Source organism: Eumetopias jubatus, unplaced genomic scaffold (genome assembly GCF_037043125.1).
Source record: "Eumetopias jubatus isolate StellerSeaLion01/CBP00866 unplaced genomic scaffold, mEumJub1_p1.0 scaffold_7, whole genome shotgun sequence".
Lineage (NCBI taxonomy): Eukaryota > Metazoa > Chordata > Mammalia > Carnivora > Otariidae > Eumetopias > Eumetopias jubatus.
In genome coordinates this window covers 129,197,188-129,222,461 of record NW_028274813.1, presented here as the reverse complement: position 1 = coordinate 129,222,461, position 25,274 = coordinate 129,197,188, and the positions used below count along the sequence as shown (strand labels likewise).

General features: G+C 40.0%; 1 protein-coding gene across 5 annotated transcripts in view; it reads right to left on the bottom strand.

Moving 5' to 3' along the window:
• Positions 1–25,274, bottom strand: part of CHD2 (chromodomain helicase DNA binding protein 2) — a 134,601-nt gene that overhangs the window by 25,989 nt on the left and 83,338 nt on the right. For all 5 annotated transcript variants that reach the window (XM_088024952.1, XM_028122121.2, XM_028122120.2 and 2 more), the window contains 14 exons: positions 25,100–25,262; positions 24,636–24,788; positions 22,384–22,455; positions 19,108–19,257; positions 18,224–18,372; positions 17,105–17,201; positions 16,583–16,675; positions 12,874–13,044; positions 11,742–11,917; positions 7,495–7,536; positions 6,094–6,233; positions 1,871–2,009; positions 1,527–1,677; positions 269–391 (listed from right to left, as the gene is read on the bottom strand). In XM_088024952.1, coding sequence (XP_087881078.1) covers positions 269–391; positions 1,527–1,677; positions 1,871–2,009; positions 6,094–6,233; positions 7,495–7,536; positions 11,742–11,917; positions 12,874–13,044; positions 16,583–16,675; positions 17,105–17,201; positions 18,224–18,372; positions 19,108–19,257; positions 22,384–22,455; positions 24,636–24,788; positions 25,100–25,262 — 1,819 coding nt within the window. The remainder of the gene's footprint in view (positions 1–268; positions 392–1,526; positions 1,678–1,870; positions 2,010–6,093; positions 6,234–7,494; positions 7,537–11,741; positions 11,918–12,873; positions 13,045–16,582; positions 16,676–17,104; positions 17,202–18,223; positions 18,373–19,107; positions 19,258–22,383; positions 22,456–24,635; positions 24,789–25,099; positions 25,263–25,274) is intronic.

Sequence of the window (25,274 nt, the reverse complement as noted above, 5' to 3'; positions counted from 1 at the left end):
TGGACCAATGGCACGTGCAGAGGTGAGGACTATTTTGAGGCAAAACTGGAGGAGAATAGGCATCTAAGAAAGTTGCCAATTATCAAATGAACATTTCTCTTATCACCAACCAAACCATCATGAGTGGAACCTCAAAAGCAACACCTGACTGTGGGAAGGTACCATTCTGTGCAGTGCCTGGAGCGGGCAGGCAGCCCTTTTCCTCCCTAACTCTGCAGGGTTGGAGCCTCGGCCCTCTGAAGGATGCCCAGCTGGCAGCCGCACTCACCTCTTCCCCACCCGTCACGGCCCCCTTCTTCTCCAGACTCTTCCTGAGCAGCTTCAGCAAGTAGTCCGCTCGGGTCTGCAGCTGCTTCCCCTGAGGTTTTTTATCTGTCTCCACAGGCAGAATCTTCAACAGGAAAGGAAGAAAAGCACCCGCCACCACCCATGTCCCGGTTAGTGGATCAGGATACACAGAGACAACAAAGAACTGAGCAGTCCTTTCCCTCCCCAACCACCCAAAATACAGATAAAGCCTCAGATCCTATCTCATGTCCATGGCTCCCAGTCACTGAAAATCCCTTATGAGCCGTTCTCGTTTTACAAAATGGGATGGAGAAATCCAGCTCTCCCACTGGCTCCTACCTGTGCTGTTAACAGGGTAGAACAACTCAGGTAGGAGGGGCTTGTTGGCTTCATCTGCTAGAGCATCCCAGCCGTCGTGGATTTCCTCCTTCCAGGAGCAGGGAATCCCTGGAGCTAGGTTAAAGCTTCGTTTTAGATTGAAAATGCTTCTTAGAGCATTGCCGGAGAGCACTGAGCTATGCCAGGACATGATCCGTCCCTGCTACCCCAGCTGGACCTCTCAGGCCAGACTGGATTTGGTCTCAGTGCTTATGGCGGGGTGCTGTCACCCTCTGAGAACATCACACATGGGATGAGCATTGTTTGACGTGCCAGGAAAAGCCCTGCCAGGAGCACAACATGGAGCGCATCCTACTAAAATTTGAGCCAGTCAGCTTTCCCTGCTTACAGCTCTGAGCATGGCCTTACTACTTGGTGGCCTGATTCACAACGGATAGGGTGGGAGGCTCGATTTTGTGGGAGAAGTACGGCCAATATTTAATTCCATTACAAAAAATACCAAGGTATGGCTCCTTTGTGTGGAGAACTGAAACACGACAGCTTCAAATATAGTTTTAAACAAGAGGCCAACATTTAAGGCCAAGGAATCCTTAATAGTTAATAATCTTACCCTGGTATTTGTTGCAATGAGATTGGACGTATAAGAATTAGAATTTTAAGATTTCTCCTGTGATTTCCCCAAAATTTCACCTGGCTATCATCTTCATCTAACAGTTCCACAGTCCACTAAAGATGGTGATATTCCCCAAAACAAAGAAATCCCAGGAATGTTACTACTGTACTGATTTCCGATTTGATCCCCCGCCCCCCCCAGAAAATAGTTAAAAATACGTTATCGATATAAAAATATTGTATGTAACAAATCTTCTGGAAATCTCCAGCATCACAGATTTACTTACTTTGTCAGTTAACTTAAGCTCTGGATCTGTTTTAATTAGCTCCCAGTTCCCATAGCCATGTTCATAAATTCCCAGCAGGAGTCGCGAATCATCCTCCACTCCCCATTCTACATCGAAATGTGCAGCTTTCACTCGACATGTTAAGCAGTATCTAAAGGGATTTCAGAAACAGGAAGACATGAGAGGAGAGGCCTTTCGAACTTGGAAATGAACACAAATGAACATGGACAAAGTATCCTGATGCGTTACACAAAAGACAATGAAAACACTACATAACACACAACTAGAACTTCAACTCTTTCTTACAGCACAAACACTCATGCATGTGCACCGAATAGACTCACTTTTTTTTTTCTTCAGGGTCCACAGGGATCGATTTATGTAGCATCTCAAACTCTTCCTCATGTTGTATAATGGATTTCACATTAACCTGGACCCCCGATATTTTGATTGTTGGGCCTCTTTTTTTCCCCGGTCCTTTCCCTAAAGGATACGAATTTCACATTATCAGTTAAAAGTGAGAACTTGCTGGAATTCCCCAGTAAACATTATCGGCAAACCCTGAACGCTTACTCACTTGATATATATCTCTGGCTTATTTTTAGTTCAAAGATGTAACATAAAGTCAAAAAAGTTTCTCAATTAACATTCATAAAATGATCTCTAAACAATTAAGCTTTTTAAGATTTTGGATTTTTTTTTAATCCACTGGTGTTTGTAATTCTATTTTAATCTTCCTATCTATTTTAGACTTTGGTTCTAAAATTGAAAGTAAAAAAGATTCTGTAGGATTAGTAGTAATACTGAAGTTTTTTTTGTTTTGTTTTCTAACTATCCTATTAACAGAGTTCAAGAAAACTCAAGTGTTTTAAAGATGATTTTCTCTACTAAAAAAAAATAGGACATCAAGTTAATACCATTTGAAATGATGAACAAGAGGTGTCATGGAAAGATTTCCTTAGCCCTAGTGCCAAATTAAAATAATCCTAGAATTAAAAATGAAACCCAGTCAATTCTAGCCAGATGTTGGCAAGATGATGGCACAAGATAATGACACTTGTCTGTGAGGGGAAGATGGCTCAGAGCCTGAGAAAAGGTTTTTTAACATTCAAGTTGATGAAACGGTGCTATAATCATAAATATTTAGATATTCTCCTGTAATCCTCTAGAATTCACTTGCAAATGGTATTCCCAACAATTCTGAAGACAGCTGGAACAGAATGTGTGAAAATGAGAGAGGCACTTCCCTAAAAATCAGAAATCTGGGATTTATTCCGAAATGTGCAAAGTCCCCCTTCCTCCCTTCTCTTTTCCCCTCTCACTTCTAGTTATTGACCTCTCTGGTCTCAGTTTCCTCATCTGTAAAGCAAAAGGATTGCAACAGAAATACGGGCAAAGGTAAAGTGACAATTCAGAGAAGGAAAAACAAATGATTCCTAAACATTTGAAAAATACTTGACCTCACTCCTGATGAGAGAAATGTAAATTATAATATAGACACATACCATTTCTAACCTATCACGCTGAAAAATTCAAAAATTTGAAAACATTACGTTGATGAGACCAAAAGCAGACAGATACCCTCATTCAATGCCTGGTTAGGAGAGCACAGTGCAAAATGGGGTGTATCCAAAATTATCTACCACAATACTAAAGCAAGAGATTATATAGCTGAAATGTCCCTTAACAGGATTATGCATGTCTTTAAAAAAAAAAAAAAAAATCAGGCAGTGGGGAAAAGACTAACCATTTTTAACGGCATTGAAACATATAGTAACCATACAGAAAAATAAATAAAACTGGATACACCAGGAAAAACTCCAAGTGGATCAGAGATATAAAAGTAAATGAAATCACACAGGTACAAGAGGAGAAAGTCACAGTGAATTCCTGTTTATACTGGGCGTAGAGGCAATGTTTTTAACTGACTCAAAATCTAAACACAATAAGGTAAAAGACTGATACATTTAAAAAATTTCTTCTAAGTTTTCTTAAAATGCCATTAGCAAAGTAAAAAGACAAATCACAAACTATAGGAGAAAACCAGCAACTTTAATCAGAAAAAGAAATCCTAAAAATTAAGAAAATGGACAGAAGAGAAAATGAGTGGTTCACAAATGGCTCTTAGAAAACACTCACAACCTTACTCATTAGAAGAAAAACAAGATACCATTTCGCACCTATTAGTGTGGCAAAAAAACCAACCATTTGACAATACCCTCTTATTTGTGAGGCTTGTAAATAAGCACCAGTATCCACTGCTGGTGGCAATATAAATTATGGTACCAGACTGCTGGAAAGTTTGGTAAAATCCAACCAAGTCATGCTTCCCCAGGACCCAGCAGTCCCACTTCCAGAAATCTATCCAGAAGACACGTTCATAGAGATACAAAACAGCATATCCATTAGACTACGAATTCACTGCGGCTGTCTTTATAACAACCAAAGACTAAAAACAACCCAAATATTCATTATTCAGGAACAATAAAGTCTGAATGAAGATCCACCTAAGTGGTGGAACACTGCAATTACAAAAGGAAAGAGCATTTCTACACGATAGGGAGTAATCTCCACACGTGAAAATACATAGGTGCAAAACACAATACATAGTATATGCTATCTTCTACAGAAGAGGGGCACACACACCGAAATCCTTTCAAAGAAACAGTGAAAAGATAAACCCCAAATTAATAGAAATGGTGACCTATGAGAGGAGCAGAAAGCAGGACTTGGGTGGGGGCCGGGGGGGGGGGTGTTGCTGGCACACAAGTAAGGTTCTCCAAATGTACCTTGTTTCAGAGTTTTGACTTCGGGCCATGCAAGTGTTTCAAAGTTAAGTCAAAATGAGAAAAGCAATCCCTAAAAACTGAAAATAAATGAAATGAAAAAGACTGTACTATCTATTAAGTTGGTGGCCTAACTACACAGAGAAAAGAACTTCTAATAATTTTAAAACACGGTATTTTAACTGCACAGAGCTAGTGGGATATATTCCAAAGACCAAAAAACAAAACAGAACAAAACTGTATTTTGAGCAGTAAGATTGGCACTGATGTTTAGAAACTCGTCTAATGTAGGATAGGACAAATACATAATCATGTTAACACTTTTAGGAACAAAAACTTTCCACTTAAGAAAAGATTTATCAATAGGGGCGCCTGGGGGCTCAATTGGTTAAGTGTCTGCCTTCAGCTCAGGGTCCTGGGATCAAGTCTCGCATCAGGCTCCCTGCTCAGCGGGGAGTCTGCTTCTCGCTCTCCTGCTCCCCCTTCCTCCTGCTCCCCCTTCCCCCTGCTCATGTGCTCACACTCTCTCAAATGAAAAATCTTAAAAAAATAATAATCGGAATCTGAATTAGAAATGCCATCCTGGATCCAGAGTACACTAAACACCAGTTCATGGCAAATACAGGTAAGGGCAACAAGTTACACAATCGCAGGAGGAAGCAATCAGCCAGATCCAGAACATACAACGAAAAAAGAGGGATGTGGGAGGCAGGCGCCTGTTACGAGGAACTATCTCCAAAATATATTGTGAGATGGCAACAGCAAGGTGCTTCTAGAAGAGGGTGCTTGCTGCATTTGTGTAATAAGGGGAAAAAACACACTCTATTCACTTTTTGTAATACGCACTTTCTCATTTCTAGAAAGGTACAAGAAATAGGGATACCGGTTTTTCAATTTGGAACCATGTGAATGTGTAATTTATTCACAACAATTACAATGAAAAATGAAAACACGGTAAACTTCAAGTTGACTCTTGGCTGTATTCTGAGTGCTATATAAAAGCATGTAGTCGAATCAATGTCCAAACCACGTCAATTTCTTTTACAAAAAAGGAAAATACACCCAATGAAAGTTTTGACTATTTAAGACACTTTAAAATTCTACTACCTTCGATAATACCATTAATAAGAAAATCGAAAGCGCAAATACTTCTTTCCTGGTATTAATGAACACCACACTAAGCACTTCTTGTGAATGGAATTAGCCAGGGATCACCCAAATCCTCTGAGGCCGGCCCTGTTATTCCCCTCTGCAAATGAGACCATTGTGAGGGTATAACTTGTCCAGCCCAATTATAACAAATTCTAGTGCCATGAAAATCTCACTGTAACAAAAATGTTTACAATATTCACCCAATATTTTATTTATTCCAACTAATTCCCTAAAATCCTTTAAGTCTGCCTAACACAATCCATATTTGTATATCCAAGATGCCTAGTGATGCTTGTGATCTAATGTCCTCATTTGCAGTCAAAATACAGATGTATCCACTCGATTTGCCCCCTTGGGTCTTCACATCATTCAAACCAATCTAAGGGTTCTGTAGCAACATCAGAAGAAATCATTCTTGTTGCTCATTACTCTCCATTCTCCACCTTCTGCAAATCAACTTCGTTTGTGAGTTCTCTGAGGATCTTACAACACTGAGCTCACATAAAGGCAGGTCAGAATACACACCTCAAAGGATTAGGGATGCATGGGATAGAAGTCTATTCTTCAAAAACAAAGCCCCTTAGCAGCACAATTCCCAGTCCACAAGTGCCGGGTTTGGGAGAACTTACCCTCGCTGGCATTTTCCTTCAGCTGTTCTTCATACTCCTGCATTGCTGACACACAGCTGTTGTGAATCAGTTCCCCCAGGCGTTTCAGATCTGCTACGGACTTATCCACCAGCTCAGCATCGCGTGCTATGCACTCCAGCCTGAGGAAGATCAAATACGGGGAACACATCAATGCCCTGTGCCCACTTCTCTAATGTCCCATGAGATACCACTTGGTCTCATATAAGCTTGCTCCTGCAAAGACATTCTTCTCAACTTACTGATCATTCCAAGTATCCAACAAGAAGCCTACAATAGTGACTGAGGGCTAACTCACTCATTTTCCATCATGAAGAACTGTGCTTTGGAACAGTCCACAGAGTAATTTCAAAGAATACAGCGGAGAAGAGTCGGCTTTCCTTACTAACTAGATGGGCTGCCTGATGATGGCAGCAAATGAAGTGCCAAGACTGCACTACCCTGCTCCTTCCTCCAGGCTACTTTCATTCATTACAATATTCCTAGAAGCAAAGTACACTTACTTCTACAATATGTTTCACTGATCTCATATGGAGCACGTAAACACATTAATGTCTAAAAACCAGTCTGCCAAAAGGGGCCAGATGCACTTTTCCACACCCTGGTAGTTTTTATGGTCGCTGGCTCACAGCAAGCATTCCATCCTGGGTGGCCAGCAACAACCCTGGAAAGGTGCACCTGACTTGTTTGGCCTCACTGTTACTAACTGCTACCCATCACTGCTTCCTCTCCAAACGGAGAGGCAAACACACAGGCCGTAATCTTCCTCCACTCCAGAAGTTTATCAGGAAGAAGAGAAAGACATCTGCTATTTCCTTCAAGTGAGTACTATTATTCACAGGACATATTGCTGATTCTGCACAAAGCAAAGTACTGAACTAGCTGACATAGTCTTTTGTTAAAATCCAACTTCTGAGTTCATTTCCTGAATGCTTGTTAAGACAGGACAGCCAACCCTTTAGTAGTTACTGCTGGCAAGGGGTTAAAAAGTTACTTGCATTTAATCCTCATGACACTATACTAAGAAGCAGAAAGTTATAAAATCACAAATTTACATTACTAAATAAGAACTAGGATGCAAATACTAAATACGTGCATTCTTCCAAATGGAATTATCTGAACATCTCTTCTGGAAATTATTTCTCTGTATTACAGTTTTGCATATACTTGCTTCATGTTCTTCAAGCAAAATCTCTGTATAGATGGTCATCTTTGTCATCCCTCCCCAAAAGGACATGTATAATCACACAATATATAGATATTTGTAAAAGAATGTTTCCAGGATGAAAAAACATTCCCAGCATTAGTATTAAGTGGAAAATAGTACCCAAAAAAAAGGCCACTACATAATAAAAATGAAGAACAGGTGGATAAGGAGCTTACCGTTCAAGAGGGAGACCGAACTTCTTATATGCCTTGATGAACCTGAGAACATGATCAATAAAACACATTAAAAAACAGATGCTTTAGCTCTATTACTGCAAACATATCCTGTGGTGAAATATGCTACACACACTGTGTCAAAACAGACTGAGCCCAAACCACGGAACTGCCACGAAATAGAAGAATGCTGAATGTCTTTGAAACTGGTCCACTTAAAATAATGAGTGCTAAAGATGCAGTCAAATTAAAAGATCAATGTTATTCTCAGTGACTGATCAAGAAAATGTTAAGGGACTTTAACAGAGAACAGTGACCTAAATCTAGTATTACCCGTTTTAGAAGGTACAAGTTCACGGAGTTCAACACGTAATAAATGATTCAACCACAACTCCTGTGATAAGACCCCAATACGGTTAACCGCTCTATTCAGTTACTGTTACTACCGATTCCATACAGTAATATTTATTATTTTCTGGTCAATGACACAACTATAAGATTTTTAAGACTGCCTCAATACTTTTGGGAATAAGGCAAAGTAAAATAAATATGTGATTTAAAACTTCTTAGACAAAACTATTTTGGAAACTCTGCTGACTCCTCCTGCCCGACCCTGTCTCCAAACAAAACTCCAATCAATCCTACCACAAGTCTCTACCCTATACTACACACCACAACCGTGTCATCTGCTACATCACAGTCATCACCGTAATCAGCCACATTACTAAAGTCATCTGGTTAGGTAACAGTGTAAAGCGAGATACTATGGGCGGATAAATGGAAACAGAACATAGCAATTAAAGAAAAAGGGGACGGGAATGAGTAGGCCCTCAGCTGAGAAACAATACTAAAGGAACAGCATGGACGCAAGGATTAGGAAAGCATTACATGGGAAAGTGAACATGAAGCTTATTCCTCAACTCTACATGTCTCCTTCTTAATATATACTGAAATATTTTATGTGTGAAATAAGGTACTTGGGAATTAGTTCAAAATAATACTAGGAGGGAGAAGCATTTCTGGAATGGTGGAGTAAGAACCTCTGAAAATCTGATCCTCCATAAAAGCAACAAGAACACTGGCAAAATATTGTCAAGATGGACTTTGTTAGAACTTGAAATTAACCAAAGCCTTGCAACCATCTAAGGAGCGTTTACTCAAGCAAATGGCTGGATCTCAGTAGGAACTGAAAGCTCTCTGGCATTTTAACTTGCTCCCCTCTCCACGCTCCATGACAGTCTTGAAACCAACACCTTTCAACTACAGTGGTTGTCCAAAGCAGCAGCAGAACAGGTCTAAACCTACTCCAAAGTTCTATTCCACAAGAACAGTGCTATTTGACCTGACAACACCCTGAGAAGCTCCATTCTCAGGCTTGCTTTACTTGACCTCTCTGTGAAAACTACTGTCCATAGTTCATTGGTGAAAACAATTAGAAGCAAAGGTTTAAGACCACAGCTGCTTCGGGCAACATTACCAGGTTGGGATAAGAACAGGATGACCAAAACCTGAAAAGGGAAAACTGATGGGAATGTCCACAGGGAGCTCTGAAAAGCTGACATGTTCCTGAGAATCTATAAAATCACACATGAGCAAGGCTATGTGAGTGCACAGGAAAAGACCTACCTAAGAGGTTGTTCATCTCTCACCTCCAGCCGGCCCAGGGCTCTGCACAAGCAAGAACTTAAGGGTAAGGCAGAGCTGTACAACGCCTGCCAGAGCATTGAGAACATGCCCCCGATATACACACGGAGCCCTTCAGCGAAGGCTGGTAGACTTATTGGCTCAAGGCACTTCAGGAAATCTCTGTCCAACCATTAGCTAATGGCTAAGCTAGATGAGCAGAGGCTTGAAACCACATGACAGACTAGTTTCACAGAACTAGTCCAGGAAAGTTACTAAATGAACAAAAAGCAAACAGCAAACACAACAAACTGGCTGTCAAGGGAAATGTGATTTCCACACTTGCCACATTAGTTACAATGTTCAGTTTTCATCAAAAAATCATGGAAAACACAAAAACAAAAAAGGCCCATATACAGAAAAAAAAAAACAATAAAAATGGTCCCTGAGGAACTCCAGAAGTTGAACTTAAAAAATGGACTTCCAAAACAAGAAATTAAGACATTCCCAAATAAACAAAAATAAAGAATTTGCTGCTACCAGACTTGCCCTAAAAGAAATACTAAAGAGTCCTTCAGGCAGAAATCAAAGTACACCAAACAGTAACTCAAATCCACACAAAGAAGTAAGAGCCTCACTAAGAGTAACTGAATAAATAAATATAGAGACAGCATAAATGTATTTGTTTGTAAGTCTTTTCTTCTGATTTTTTAAAAAACTGCATAAAGCAATAATTATAGAACTGTGTTGACAGGCTTATAAAGGGTAAAGATATAACTTCTGTGACAACAGTAACACAGAAGAGGGGAAAGGAATGAAGTTATACTGGAGTAAAATTTTAATATACCATGGAAGTAAACTGATGATAATCCAAACTAAACAATTCCAAGTTAAGGTACTAATTATAATCTCCAAGGCAACCACTAGAAAAATAACTTGGAAAATATAGTAAAAGAAACTATACAGGAGAATAATAAGAAACACAAAGAAAAACAAGGGAATTAAAATGGTGTATTAAAAAATACGTAACACAAAAAATGGTAGTAATGGGGGAATAAAGGAACAAAAAAGACACAAAGGAAATAGCAAAATGCAGACATAAATTCTATTTTATCAGTAATTACATGAAATGTAAATGTGATTAAAGACTCCAATCAAAAGGAAGGGACAGAATAGATTTTTTAAAAATAATAGAACTATATATTTTAAGAAACACAAGCTAGATTCAAAGAAAGGCATACTGAAGTGAAAAAGATAATGTGCATACAATATCCAAAGGAGAGCTGAAGTGGCTATATTAATATCAGATTTTTAAAAATGAACTTTAGGACAAAAATTATTTCTAGAGACAAAAAAGGATATTTTATGAGGATAAAAGGGCCAATCCATCAGAAGACACATCAACTATAAAATGCATGCACCTAGAAACAGAGCCCTAAAATACATGAAGCAAAAACTGAACAAAGCAGAGGGAAGACTAGACGATATAACAATAACAGGTAGAGACTTCAACACCCCATTTTCAATAATGGCTAGAACCACCAGGCAGATCAATAAGGAAATGGAAGACTCAGATAACCCAGAATCAAACAAACATCTGTAGAATACTGTGTCCACCTACAGCAGAATACACATTCTTTTCAAAATAATACTGAGGGTAGGAGGCGAGGGGATGTTACATAGAAGACTGACTACAAATTCAAAATGGTTAAGATGATAACATGATAAATATGGGGGGTATATACCCTATTCTTTCAATGTTTATGTATATTTACACTTTTCCATAATAAATTAAACAAAGAAAGAAGAAAAGAATAATTATAACATTTAGGGGAAAATAAAGACTTCATGATTTAAAGTACACTGACCTAGAGAACTATCTGATATAATTATAGTATGGATTGGATCATAAGGCTACCTTCATACTATTTTCTTCAGCCTAAAATAAAAAATATCATGCAAAGTGTTTGGAAAAATGGCTTGGAAGCAACAATTTTAGATCTTCTTGGAAGGCGATGTGTGTGAATTAAATACCAACAAATACACAGTAAGTATGGACAATAGATATCTAAAATCAACTACAGGTGGAAAAAGACTACAAAACAGTATGCCGGGTGTGCTACTAATAAACCAACCACCACCACACTGGTATCAGTACTAACACTGACAGGAACTGAACTGGGGACACGAGGGGTATGAAGGCAGGGTTTATCCATTTTTTATATTCATACTCTTTCTTTTATATGCATAGACACGTGTGTGTCTCTATGTATGTTTTCATGTATGTATTCCTATTTGTAAATAAAAGCAAATAAGGAAGGCTCAGCCCAAGTCTGCCTCCAACTGTCTCTTTTGCCTTGGCTGGACTTTCTTTGTGAAAATGCTCAGAGTAACCAGAGAACAGGAAGAAAACAAGAAGAGCTGAGCAAATGACAAGAAAGTGCTCAAGCGAGGAAAACCCTAGAGGGTAGAACCTTCTGGAGACTTGGGGCATGACTCTGGCCCCTGCCTTCCTTGCAGGTACCAGCCTCTGCCCGCCCTGTCTTCAGTGTCAGGAATGCCATCAACCCACGGCTCACAGCACACCCTCCACACACACCCCAGACAGAGAGCAGAGCTCCACCAACCTGCGGATCTCTGCATCGGTAAACCCCTCGACAAGGTCCTTCCGCACGCTGCGGGGGCGCCCTCTGCGCTTTGGCTTCTTGTCGTCATCAGAGTCATCTGTCTCGCTCTCAGAGGCAGAGGATCTCTGTGCCTGCCTCTTAGACTCAGTGTCAGAGTCACTGTCATTTGTCTGAGCCTGAAAAGGCAAAGTCACATTGTAGCAAGTGCCAGGTGCAAGAGGGAAAAGGACTAATTCAGCCCATCTGAATTCTTTAATACTCGGGAACTTTTCATCATATCAAAGTCCATTTTCCTTTATGAAAATAAGGAGGCAGGTGTCACGTAAAGAAGGAAGACCTGCTTGGGACAGTCACCTTTCCGGAGACATACTGTGACGTAATGACAAATGAAGTGGAATAAAAATATTTGAATTGTAGGTTCATATTTACTTCCTTAGGTAAGTTACCCCTTTGTGACTTTGTTTTCCATTTGTAAAATGGGGATAACTATTACTTGGGTTTGCATAACGATTAAGTGAGTCAGTAGGTATAATAGCACAACTATACCTGGCACACAATTAGTGCTCAATCAATACTAGTTACTATTAGCTAATACTGATTTGCTCTGGTCTTGGACAAATCTACTATGTCTAACAAACTGGGTGATAAAACTTATTCTACCTGCTTCAATGTTGTTGCAAAAATCAAATTAGATCATGTTTATAATGGTTCTTTATAAGCTGTGAAGTATGTGTATGTTCTTTGTTTACGGTTATATAGTCTCTTACAGTAAGTATTTAAACCAGTGCCACGAACAAATACTTAAAGGCAAAAAGACGTTGGCCTCTGAAAGTCAAAGGCACTGTCAATTAGAACCAAATCTTTAGGATTATTGGTTCTGATCTCAACAGCAAACTGCAAATGTCTGCCAAACTCAAATCCCAGCCATCTACCTCACCCAGGGCCAATTTACAAAGATCAAATGTCCCACAGGTGTACGCAGGGGCACACCAGTTTCCTATCTCCCTCCACGGTTTCGTTATAACTGCCTCCAATCCCCAGGCAACAATGCGAAGCCTCCTTGAATAACCAGCACTTCTGTAGCCTTTACAACAGAAGAGGTCCCTTCTTATCTTTCATCTCACTCAATCACCTTTTTGGTGGAACTCCGAATTCGGGGCAGCATGTAAATTTCTTCTAGCTCCTTCTGACGCTCTTCCTCCTCAACTTTTTTCCTTTGCTCCTCCGGAATGATCTCATCCCAGTCCTTGTGAGGACGCTCTTCCAGCTCTTCTTCGTCTTCCATTGTCGCAAAGTTGGCAACCTTAGAACATGGACAACTCACTGTCTGACATGTCCCTATTTCCCAAACACTGCCTGGTAAAACACCAACTCACCCAGCATTTTTAATCTAAGTTAAGACACTATGTGTAATATCAGAACTCCTATGATATTATACAACCAGATAATCAATTTTCTGCTAATCTCTCCCTTATCCTCCCCTCAAATCATCTTGCCAAACCCTCAAGTTCATCAGAAATATTACTGAGAATTAGGGAAACAGGTATAAAGATATAAATTGTCTTACAAGCTTTATGGAAAGACTTAAGTCCTACACATTTTTTTTTGTTTTTTTTTAAAGATTTTATTTATTTGACAGAGAGAGACGCAGCAAGAGAGGGAACACAAGCAGGGGGAGTGGGAGAGGGAGAAGCAGACTCCCCACTGAGCAGGGAGCCCGATGTGGGGCTCGATCCCAGGACCCTGGGATCATGACCTGAGCCGAAGGCAGACGCTTAACGACTCAGCCAACCAGGCGCCCCTAAATCCTACACATTTTCTAATAAATATGATACTAATTGGAAAATTTAGATTTACTTAAGATTATCAAATGCTGAATACTTAACACCAATCCATTAATGAAGTTACAGTTCTAAATTATAAATTGCTACTAAATAGCACTTATTTGAAACAATGCATGCTTCAAAGCCCTAGCAATCACTAGCAAACTACCTATCTTACTCATTTTTATCAGAAGTACAGAAACTAAAGGTATGTAATGATTTCATATACTCAAAAGTACACTGTTAGAAATAAACATGAGAATTTAAAATGCAAAAAATTGAAACAAACCTAGAAGAACACCCCATTTATGACATACCAAATATTTAATATCTGGCATCAATTTCTACTGAAAAGATATACCTATCCCGGAAGGAAAACCACCTAAGCATATGCATTTTAAAGCCTCAGCTGTGGTACACAGACCCATCTACCAGCTCTGGCCGGCCTGTGAGCAGCTGGGCAGCCTCAGGCAGGGGGCTCCACATCATTTTTATTCCTTCCCACCTAGTCTTTAAGGCTACAATCAAGTACAAAAGAACTTTTGGAGGTTCCATTCCTCAAAGTCATTTGGAACGGACAGCGAAGTCAGAAGATTATGACTTTTGGCCACAATTAATTCTAACTTCCACCATAGATACCGTGATCTTCACGATCAGATTTTTTTAAATTCCAAGACAAAGACAGCAAGTGTTAATTTCTTAGACTGAAAACTTAACATTTTTTGTTTTATAAAATGAATCATTTGACCAATCTCTTAAGTCAAGTGCTATCGGTAATTACTTTAGATCTGACTTTTAAAACAGCCAGGTGAAAATTATATAAATGGTGTAAATATATATATTAGTGGTTCACGCAGTTGGGAAATGAACTTTTCTGAGGGTGCAGAATGGTTAAGGGCCACATTAATCAGGCCAGACCACCTGTCTAGGATGTAATCACAACTCCACATATGCATAACCTTAGGAAATCTACTTAGCCTGTCTGTGCCTCAGTTTCCTTATCTATAAATGAAGAAAATAATATCTGATTCATCCTATGGTTGTAACAGGGCTTGACACACACAGTAAGAGATACAAGTATCAGTTATGATTACTTAAGAAAATTATAATCTTAAATTATCTAAAAAAAAAAGCTTTGCTGTGTTTCCAACATGTTAAATTAGGGTTTAAAAAAAGAGAGAGAAAGGAAAAAAAATAAAGTGTTAGTGGAAAAAACAAAGTCAATTCAGTTGAAGCACTCCAGAAATAAAAGAGCCCCTAGGTAGGCAGACTCCTACTGTTAATTAAATCACTTGACCAGGTGCTAAAATGTTAACAGCCAAAAGAGCTTTGGCAAGGCAAAAGTCACCAGCTGACCACTTTTGATTAATCTGTTAATATGCAGAAATTTTTATACCTAAGTCATCATAAAATATTCTGACTAAAACATTATCATGAGGATTACTTCTCTTTAAAAGGGAGCAATGGCTGGCTCAGTCGGCTAAGTGTCTACCTTCAGCTCAGGTCAGGAGCCCAGGGTCCTGGGACGGAGCCCAGAATCCGGCTCCCTGCTCAGCAGAGAGCCTGCTTCTCCCTCTGTCCCTCCCCAACTCAGTTCTCTCTCTCTAATATATAAAATCTTTAAAAAAATAAAAAATAAAAGGGAGCAATAGTCCTAGAAGTGGAATCCAGTTGAAACAGTAATAATTTACCCTCAACCTCAAAACACACCGACTCTGATCCTAGAGCTCTCTGGTCTATTCAGTTCCTTCTGTGTTCTTCCTCGGAGACAACTTCTACTTGTGGCCAACACTGAATCTCATCACACAATACTGTTGCCTTCCAAACACCTCACCATGTCTCCCTCAATCCTACAGAATGTACTGAACTTAACCATCACTGGAACCTTCAGGTCTCTCCTGCTACTCCAACCGGTATGGAACGAACCCATGCCAATTCTTTCAACCATATTCTCTCTCACATGAGATTGGGAAACCTTTGCCACTTTGACTCTCCTTAGTCTCCCAAGCCCATCTTCCACTTTGGGACCATGAAATGATCAGTCCCTCTGACCTCAAGTACTTGCTGGAGAAAATCATAGGACCCTGCTGACAAGCTCCAATGTGAAGTCCTACCTTCCAAATACAGCTCACTCCTTATCAAGTTCTTCCTTCCTGGCACCACCTGTGGCTGTCCCAAATCATTTCTACTTTAATTACTGGGAATTATGGTCACGAAGGAATCAATCCCACCTCTTCTCTCCCCTCCTATTCCCTGAAATGTATTTTCCTTTTTCTTTTTGAAGACCAACTGCGCCACCTGTGTTTTTTATTACATCACTTCCAGTCTCTTCTAAGGCAATGTACTATCAAATTTTCCTTCTTTCCTTAGAACCTTCAATCTCTCCCTATTCTCAAGCATTTTCCTCAAACTGGAGACATTGTAACATCTTTCAAAACCCTCGCCTTGACTCTTCCATCCTCATAAATCACCTTCACTATTCTCTTTATGAGCTTTTAAATTAACTCCACACTCAATGCTGCCACCTCCTCCTTCATCTGGTGCCCAGCTTCTGCACTTAGTCCTGATCTCACTTAATTTTCTGTTATATCAGATACTTTAAAAAAAAAAAAAAAAGCCCATCACCAAGTCATCAAGAGCTTTCTGTCACCTTGTGTACATCTGACCTCTCTTTGTCACCTGATTCTATCAATGTCTCTCCCATAACACATTCCAACTTCCCAGAGCTCCACACTATCTGGGTCTCCACCTATCCCACGGATGCATATTCTTCCCTCTTCGCTGACTTTTCCTCTGTCCACTGACTCTGGGCAGGACAGACCACGTCAGCGATTACCTCCATGCAGAAGACTGAATCTACACTCACAACGCGCCTGGAACTCCAGAGGAGAAAGAAAGGAGTCAAGTTAGGTAAAGGAAAAAGTAAAGCGCCTTGCACATAGGAAGTACTCACAGACATTAGTTATTATTAGTTAATAAATCAATGCTGAGGACTCCCTCCCACAATAATTTCCATACCTTAAACTGTGACAGAAGCTCATCTGTTGCACTTGTTGACACTTCGTTCTCTCTGGTTTCAGCCAAGCGCAAAATTTCATCTATGTCCATTTCCTAAGGGACACCAACAATACAATGTGGTAAACAGGCAACAGTGATCAGTGGACTGAAAACACTTGGTGCAAATAAACCATATCTCCTTTCTGGGATCCCATTTACCTTTACAGTATTCCGATTTATATCCTGTACCTCTAATGTCTCAAACTATTATTTATACAAATGACAAGGTGAACTTCAGAGATGACATAAAATACAATTGGAATTAAAAAGAGTAAGGACAGAATCCTCAAATGTTTTTCTCTTTCCTATTCTATTTAGTAAGAGCTTTGAGCTCTATAATAATTAAAAAAAAAAACCCAACTATATCCTTCAAATAATTACTATTCTTTATAAAAGCCTCTAACAGATTCAAAATCTGCTTCCAGAAAAATTAAGACTCTCACAAATACTTGTCAAAAAAGTTTTTTCCTCATTGTTAATTACCTGAGGCTCTGACTCCTCCCCTTCCAGTTCTTTGAAGAGATCCTCTGCTCCAAATTTCAAAATAGCTGTCAGCTCTTCTTTATTAAAAGGATTTGAGCTGTAGAAGTAAAATGTAGTTGTAATCTCTCAGGAATGTCAAACAACCACCATGAAGTTCTACTATAAAATAGCTACCCTTCATAAAGGGGTGAAATTACTGGTGAAAATATAAATTCTGCCAAGAAAAATGATCTCTCAAAGATTTCATTTTTTTTAATCCCCAGGATGCGTCTGTGATGGTAAACCTAACCCAGCAGAAGACTAGAAAATGAATTATTTTCCTGATGACTCATCTATTACATGATTAAGCAAGAAACTTAATTAGCAACATGAAAGAAGAGAGTTCTTTGCTCTTTTGTCTTTTGACTCAGGAAGTTATCATTCACCAAGCATTTTCAACCTTCTCATCTCTGGTCTAAAATAAAAGAACTAGGCTTTTTCCATTTAGGTTACTCTTGAATGGAAGATTATCTGAAAATATTCTATTTAGGGAAGGGCTCATTTGATTTCCACCTGTGACGCAAGCTGTAGGACTGCCACAGAAGACACTGAACAATTTGATCAAAATGTAAAGTCAGTCAGAGAAATAGCTGTGCTTCTAAATAAAGTCTACTGAAACTTGACTATTTTCCTTCTACACCCTTATGTTTTCAATAGGAAGAGTAACAATCTCCACACAAACATTTTTACCAATAGTAAGAAACCAGCTGCCAACCCAATCTGGCAGACTCTTACTGCTGATAGGTTCAGGCAACCCTGCGCTGGGATGAAAGCCTAATGGAGGACACACAGTGGCTGCTGTGTCGTACGTCACACACAGAGCCAAAAGCAGAAGATCAGAGAGAAGGGCAAGAAAGACAGAGGGAGAGCACATGAGCACAGGGCTGAGACGCAAAAAAGAAACAACAGAGAAAACCGATAAAATGAAAATTACATCTTCTTGTGGTCCTGGCTTGGCCTCTTCTAGGTAATTAATAGGTAATGTCAATTATAGAGAATCCTATTAGAAGGATGAATTCTATCAAATGCTGATGTAAAATCACAGTTTGGCTCTGACCACCTCCTCCACCTGGAACTTACTTGGACCTTCCCGAGTTGTTTTCCAGAACCGTCCGGCCAGTGGTATCCATACGCTGAATCACCAGATGGTCCAATACCATCTTCTTTTTGGCCCGTTCGATGATCTCCTCCTCCACAGTCCCCTTTGTAACCAAGCGGTAAATATTTACCTATAGAAAAAGAAAATGTTATGTTTATCACCAAAAAAAAAAAAAGCTACCTCTGTCTAAAACCAAGAGGAAAAATAGGAAAGACTTATTCTCTTCTACCAGAAATGCCTGTAAGCCATTCATCCAAACAGCTTAACTAGATACAATATTTTTACTGTAACAGGTTATAATCTTAAATAAAACTGCCTCTAAAAAACTATTACAGCCTATTCTAATGATAAAAATTTTGTTAAAGAATAATCAGTTTCACTGATGGAAAGTTTCACCAAAACCAAACCTTTGGCCAAGTATGAAACTTAGGAGTTACCCGATACTAGAGGAGACTTTAAGATTCGCACGTGAAGGAAACAAGCATGTATTTCCCCAACGTAGCTCAGAGCTACGTGTATAATAAAAGTAGACCACCTTGAACAACGAGAGATTATTTAACAACTTATCCACATTAAAATAGAGAAACATTCCAGTTGTGAATCTATTCATCATCGCTCTTTCTTGGAGTAAACCTGAAAGCCACTGTAGCATAATTTTCAAACAGGAAAAGAAAACAGTTCCCTAATAAGTTCATCTTAGCCCCAAAGACATCTTCTCTGTACTAGTTAACAGACAGGCATCTACTCTTGGGGAAATGAAAGCAAAACAGGAAAAAAGCATTTTACAAACAGCCTGAAAAGGCTAAATAACACACCCCCTCTACCGCCTCCCCCAAACCATGTCCAGATGTCTCTCCCCACTGACCTGCTTCTTCTGACCAATTCTATGGGCTCGGGCTTGTGCCTGCAAGTCGTTCTGGGGGTTCCAGTCAGAGTCAAAGATGACAACTGTGTCCGCCGAAGCCAGATTGATTCCCAGGCCACCAGCCCTTGTCGAGAGCAGGAAACAGAAGTCCTGTACACAATGCAATATACTACTTTATGCAGTGGCCTTCTCAGAAACAGTTTCACAGTCCAATAAGCCCTTATACCTGGAAACCCCTGCAGGTGTGAAGAAAAGTGAGATATGATGGACAAACTTTATGGAGGCTACAAGAATGCTAGGGATTTGATGGTAGAGTGAATTTTCATTTCATTAAGCTGAAAGTCAGTGCAGGGAACTAAGGAGTAAAGCTGATTCCGATAAGTCAACCAGAAGAAAAGAATTAGTGTTCTCTCCTGGCTAAAACTAGTGTTACAAGCAATTAACAAAATCCAGAAAAACTTAATTAGCAAGGGGATCATTTCATTCCAGCAAGCTGCCTACACACTCATTCTCTGCATAAAGGTAGATTACACCACATAAGGTAATAAGTCGGTATAAGCAAGGATACTTTATTGTTAGATGGGTGAGAAACACAACAACACTGCACCAACAGATCATGTGCTGGGACTGCTGAGAAGCACAGGGTCCTCAAGCAGCACGGCACATGCACAAAGAAAACAAGAGCACATGTGGCTGAAGACCCCCGTGTGGGAAAGATTCAGGCTCTGACATATTCCGGGGTTTCCACAGCAATGACAGACACTGAGCAGGCATGGTATACCTGCCTGCATCTGAGAGCTCAGAAAATATGGGGCAGGAGGCAGAATATAAATTACCAGAGAAAAGAAAGCCACAGAGATTTCTATTTTTACGGCATTTGATCATGTATGTCAAAGGCTGACACCCTTTTGGCACACAAGTGATACTCAAAAGCTGGTAGTTCTGAGTTGTATTTTGATCAATGGGTGTATTTAATATACACAGACACAATGAAAAGCTCTTCATATTCTAACTACACTCACCAGCATCCTGCCACAGAAATAAAAATGGAGAGAATCGTCTCAGAAGAACTTTAAACAAATGCTGAGGCACATATACTCTGTGATCCGTGGGAGAGATACCAAGTGCCATCACACTCTAATTTACAGAAGCCTACAAGTAAATAGTGGACACCTGAGAATGAGATACCTAAATCAAGTAAAATCTGGGGTCTGAATAATCATATAAACAATTTTCACTGTCACTCCTTTTTTTTTTTTTAAAGATTTACTGGGGGCAGGGGGCAGAGAGAGATGGATGAGCTGAGGGAAATGCTGAGCATGGAGCCCAACGTGGGGGTTGATCCCAGGACCCTGAGATCACGACCTGAGCCGAAACCAAGAGTCAGATGCTCAACTGACTGAGCCACCCAGGCGCCCCTTCACTGTCACTCTTTACCAAAGATAATGTGACTTATGTTATTTGTGTCCATTATCAAATTGAAAACAAACTCAATGAAACACAATGCTCCTAAGGGTGAGATGGAAATATTCATCACAAATAATATGAATATAAACTGCTTTGGGAAATCTAGCAAAGTGTATCAAAAACGTTTTCTAAATGCTTGTACACTCTTAACACACAACAAGAAGTAAGTCATTAGGTTTAATTAGCGGGTTAAATAATGGTACAAGCATGAGAAAACATTAGAAACTAAAATTTTTTTAAATCTTTAATGACATGGGAAAAATGCTCACAGAATTTTGAATAAAAAAATGACAACAAAACTATATGCAGAATGATCCCAGATAATCGGTTTCATCTATTATGAATGGAAACACACCCGAATGATGTGAACAACAGAAGTTGTGCAATTTTTCTTCTTTGTACTCTTCACTATCTTCCAAATTTTCTAATTGTGCATATAACTATTTCCCCCAATGATAAAGTATTTAATTTTTCTTAATAAAAAAGGCTCAGATGTGCAGAATAATGGTAGAGAACCTGTATTCTATAAATAGCCATGGGGTGAGAATTGAGAATTATAAAGAAAAGGCAGCTTTAATAATGTTTCTCTGAGAAAGGGCAATATGAAACATTCATACTATTTTTTTTAAACTAAGAGTAGGGAACACAAAACCAGTTTGAATAAATACTAAATAATAATACTAGCTAGCATTTACTGAGTGCTCACTATGTAGGCAATGAGCCCAGTGCTTGCTGGGTGCTGGTCACTGCATTTAATCCCCACAACAGGTACTGGAATTACCATGATTTTACAGGAGGAAACAGAGGAGAAAAAGAAGGGACGGGAATTAAGAGGGTGAGCAGTCTTCAGTAATTCAATTCCTTTTCTCCTGAACTATTCAGAGCCTCGGTTCCGTCCAGATTCACACCCAAAGCTCCGCAAGGAGAACTAACATTTTAGGCTAAAGCAGCCAGAATGCTATAGTCTAACTGGGACCACATGCATTTCTAGAGGCAGAAGACGTACCATTTTGGAGTAACAGACACAGAGTTTTTAAAGCCCTACAGAAAGCAGAACATGAGGTCTGTTCTGTCTATATGAAGTAGTGGCCCAGGCTTCAGAAGCACTCATGTTCTCCCCAAAACACTAGTTCTACTTCTGGCTCTCTCCACTGCCACCTTCACCCGCACACAGTGCTGCAGCATTATCTCCACGGAACATCTTCTCCCCCACTTCTCTCACATCCCACAGCATTTCACAGCTTGGTATACACAAGCTACAATGTTACCATGGTTTCTCACTTTTCCTAAGCATCCCTTCTGTATGTGCCTTAAAATCACTTTAGAATGCAAATCCAAGCTGGACAACAGAACTTAAGCTGTATCAATTGTACCAGCAATCCAACACATTTGAGCCATGGCCAATATACTTCTCAAGCCTCAGTCACCAAAAAAGTACAGATCAGAACCTTCTGTCGTAACATACATGTCAAAATTAATCCTACTGGCCAGCCTTCCCGACTCTTGCCTTGCTGCTCTCCCAGGCCCAGAAATTTGGTATCTGGAAGCCACTAGAGAACACCCACAGTTGCTATTAGAACTACTCTGTCACTAATCCAGACCAAGGCAGATAAACAAGCATGCATATGCTTTTCTGGAGTAACAACAAAATTAAGAGGCATCTTTTATTTTAGTGATTTCTCATTTCCTTCCCAAAGCAGGAGAACTTCACTGTGAACTGATCCTGAAACGAAATACATTAAGCCAGAAAGGCTTTCCCCTGGAGAGAGAGCCCACACTGCCCAAATAATAAAGCCATGCATGGTGTACCTCAGACCCATCTGCATTGAAGTGGTCCAGTGCTTGTTTTCGGATCTCTCCCTTGATGGAACCATCCAGACGCTGTAAAAATAGACCAAAGAAAATCATAAGGTAGGACTATCAGCTATACTCAGAACAGAACACCAGTCTTGCAACCTTTATCACTCCAACACCCACTTAGTAAAAATAACTGGAATGTACTGGCAACATGCTGCCAGGGGACTGTGCTTAAGCAGCAGACCCTACTTGTCCAGTCCAAGCTCTCCCGTTACAAACTCAAGGTCAGAAGCTTCTGACTCAGAGGGCTATCTAGGTTTATCCAAGGATCAGAATGACTGCTAGGACCTGTAACGAGAAAGACGGCAACCCACACTGTGCTCAGAAACGGTGTTTGCTTCCATATCCGTAGGCACTGAAGAGATTAGGTCACTGCACCACTGCTCACCTAATTAGCTCAGGCAGGAAATGATCCTTCTCAACTAGTATGACTACAAGTTGCACAGTTATTAAGTGCTACACAAACCAAAAAATCATTTACGTAATTGTTTGGAAACATTTTGCCATAACATTTTATTAAAATTAAGTTGATCATATATTCCAGCCTTTCCAAAAATTACACTCTGAAATGTTTAAGTAACCAAAATGCATATTTAAGAAAGCCTCTGGCATTTACTAGTTCTTTTATTAGAGTTATGTGTCAGTTCTAGGCCCCAAACAACGTCACCATGGAAAACCACATGTCAAATAAATACCTGAGAATTATTACCTGTATGCTATACATATAAAGTGCTTATTGCTTACTCTTTAAAATCATTTTCACATGTCTTCCCCTTACAATCACATCTTGAGATGAACAAAATACCTCACTTTGCAGAAGGCAAATCTGACCCAAGAGGTGATGTCAGCTGCCCAGTGATGGGCGAGTGGCTGGGGACATAGTCTGTAGAAGGACCTACCTCTCCCCAGCTCAGGGCTCTGCTGTCCAGGCCCACCTGAACACAGTCAAATCACACCAGGGAACCCCCTTTCTTCTTTGTACCAACTCTACTCAGAGCCTCAACCCACAGATATGTTTACATGGCAGTTCACTGCCTGTATTTGATATCAAAAAACCCAAATGCCTTCCTTTTAATATTCCCATTAATAGAAGACAGCAGACATGACAGACCCAAGTGGACTCCAGCCAAATATTCCCTACAGAGAAAAGCAATGCATTCTTACTTTACCTGATATCAAATGTTTAGCTTGACCTGAAAGCTCAAAGAGATCTGAAGCACTGAGAGACAACAGTCTTTTTGCAGTGTGCTCGGTCTTTCTTTTTTGTTTTTATTCCTAAAATAACCACGGTATCAAACCATATTCTAAGACAGCTACTGAAAGACCACATAAAGTATTTTGGATAGGACAATATCTTTCAGGACATTTTTAAAAGACAATCTGTTAGTGAGCTTAAAACTTGGCCTTCTTAAGGGAGAATCGGAGAATTACTGACCCCAGTTTCTTCGATACCAGGATAATTACGTAAGTTGGTTGAACAGTCCAACCAAAGAAAAAATATTAAGTCAATCTTAAAAATCAAAGCACTATAAAAATATTATGCCAAAAGTCAAGAAAAATAGCATACACATCCATAAATAGATCAAAGAGAAATTTCACACAGTCTAACACCCAGAAAAAAATATTGTGTTGAAGAAACTCATTCCCCCTTATCTTTTTCTTCTTATCTTGTAGGAGACAACTGAATGAAGATGAAAATCCCCAGTAACAATCCTACAGAGAAGAGGGGGCCACCACCACCTGCTTCAGGGACCAGCAAGCTTTCACGTGCACGGCTCTGCTGAGTTCCCAGCCCCACAGCCAGGGTCAGCTTCCCCCCGGCGTGAACGCACAGAACTATTGCCTCTCTTTCTTCCTAGGATTTAGGCTTCTGGAATTAGGTCCACACCTCCTTCCTCTGTACTCTTACCCCAGAGTTGGAGCTGGAAGACATCATCTAACATCCTTTCTCTTGTCTGCTTTTCCTCTATTACCATCTCCTTACTGCCCCTCAACCCGAAAAGCAGAATGACCTCCCATGCCCACTTTCATTATAGGGTAGCTTAAAGGTATGGAAGCAAACATAAAGACCCTCCTAGAACCTTCGTCTCAATTTGTTTCCAGCTAGAAAATCTGTCTCCTAATTTTAGAATAATTTAGCAAGCAAAGCATACAACCTGGTGGGAGGGAAGCAGAGAGGGACTCCAATCACTGAGCATCCTTACCTGGAAAGGATAGTGCTTGATCGTCAGATACTCAGCCAGGATGTCCAACATTCTGACCATCTGGGAGAAGATAAGGACTCTGTTGCCCCTTTCTCGAAGTCTTGTCAACAGTTTATCTAATAAAATCAGCTTCCCACTGCTCCTGATCAGGGACTAGAGATTGAAAAGACATTCCGATTATCACACTCAAACCCATACTTCAATCTGCCCTTAACTGCTAAGAGTTCCTAGCTTGACAATCTTCCTTCAACTTGGTGAAGCCGCGTGCAGTCCGGCTGACAATTCCTGAAATGCTTTTACCTGGCATCTGCGACATCAGACTTTCTGTATTTTTCCTAGTGAACTTCCCTCACCAATTTTCAAAGCTTCCCCTGATGCTCCTTGAAGAGTCATCAGAGGAGGAAAGAACTTCTACCAACATTGGAGGATTTGAGAACATAATTATAAACAAGGCGGCCACGTACCAAGAGAACCTCCTGCCCATTCTCTCGTTCGTTCTCCTCAGGGGGCTTGATCAGGTAGCAGTGGTTACAGCACTTTTTCAACTCCATCACAATATTCAGGAAACCGGATGTGCTGCCTCTTGTCCCTTTGGCAAGAGCCTTGTAATTCCTGGTCAGAATCCATCTGCAGATTAAA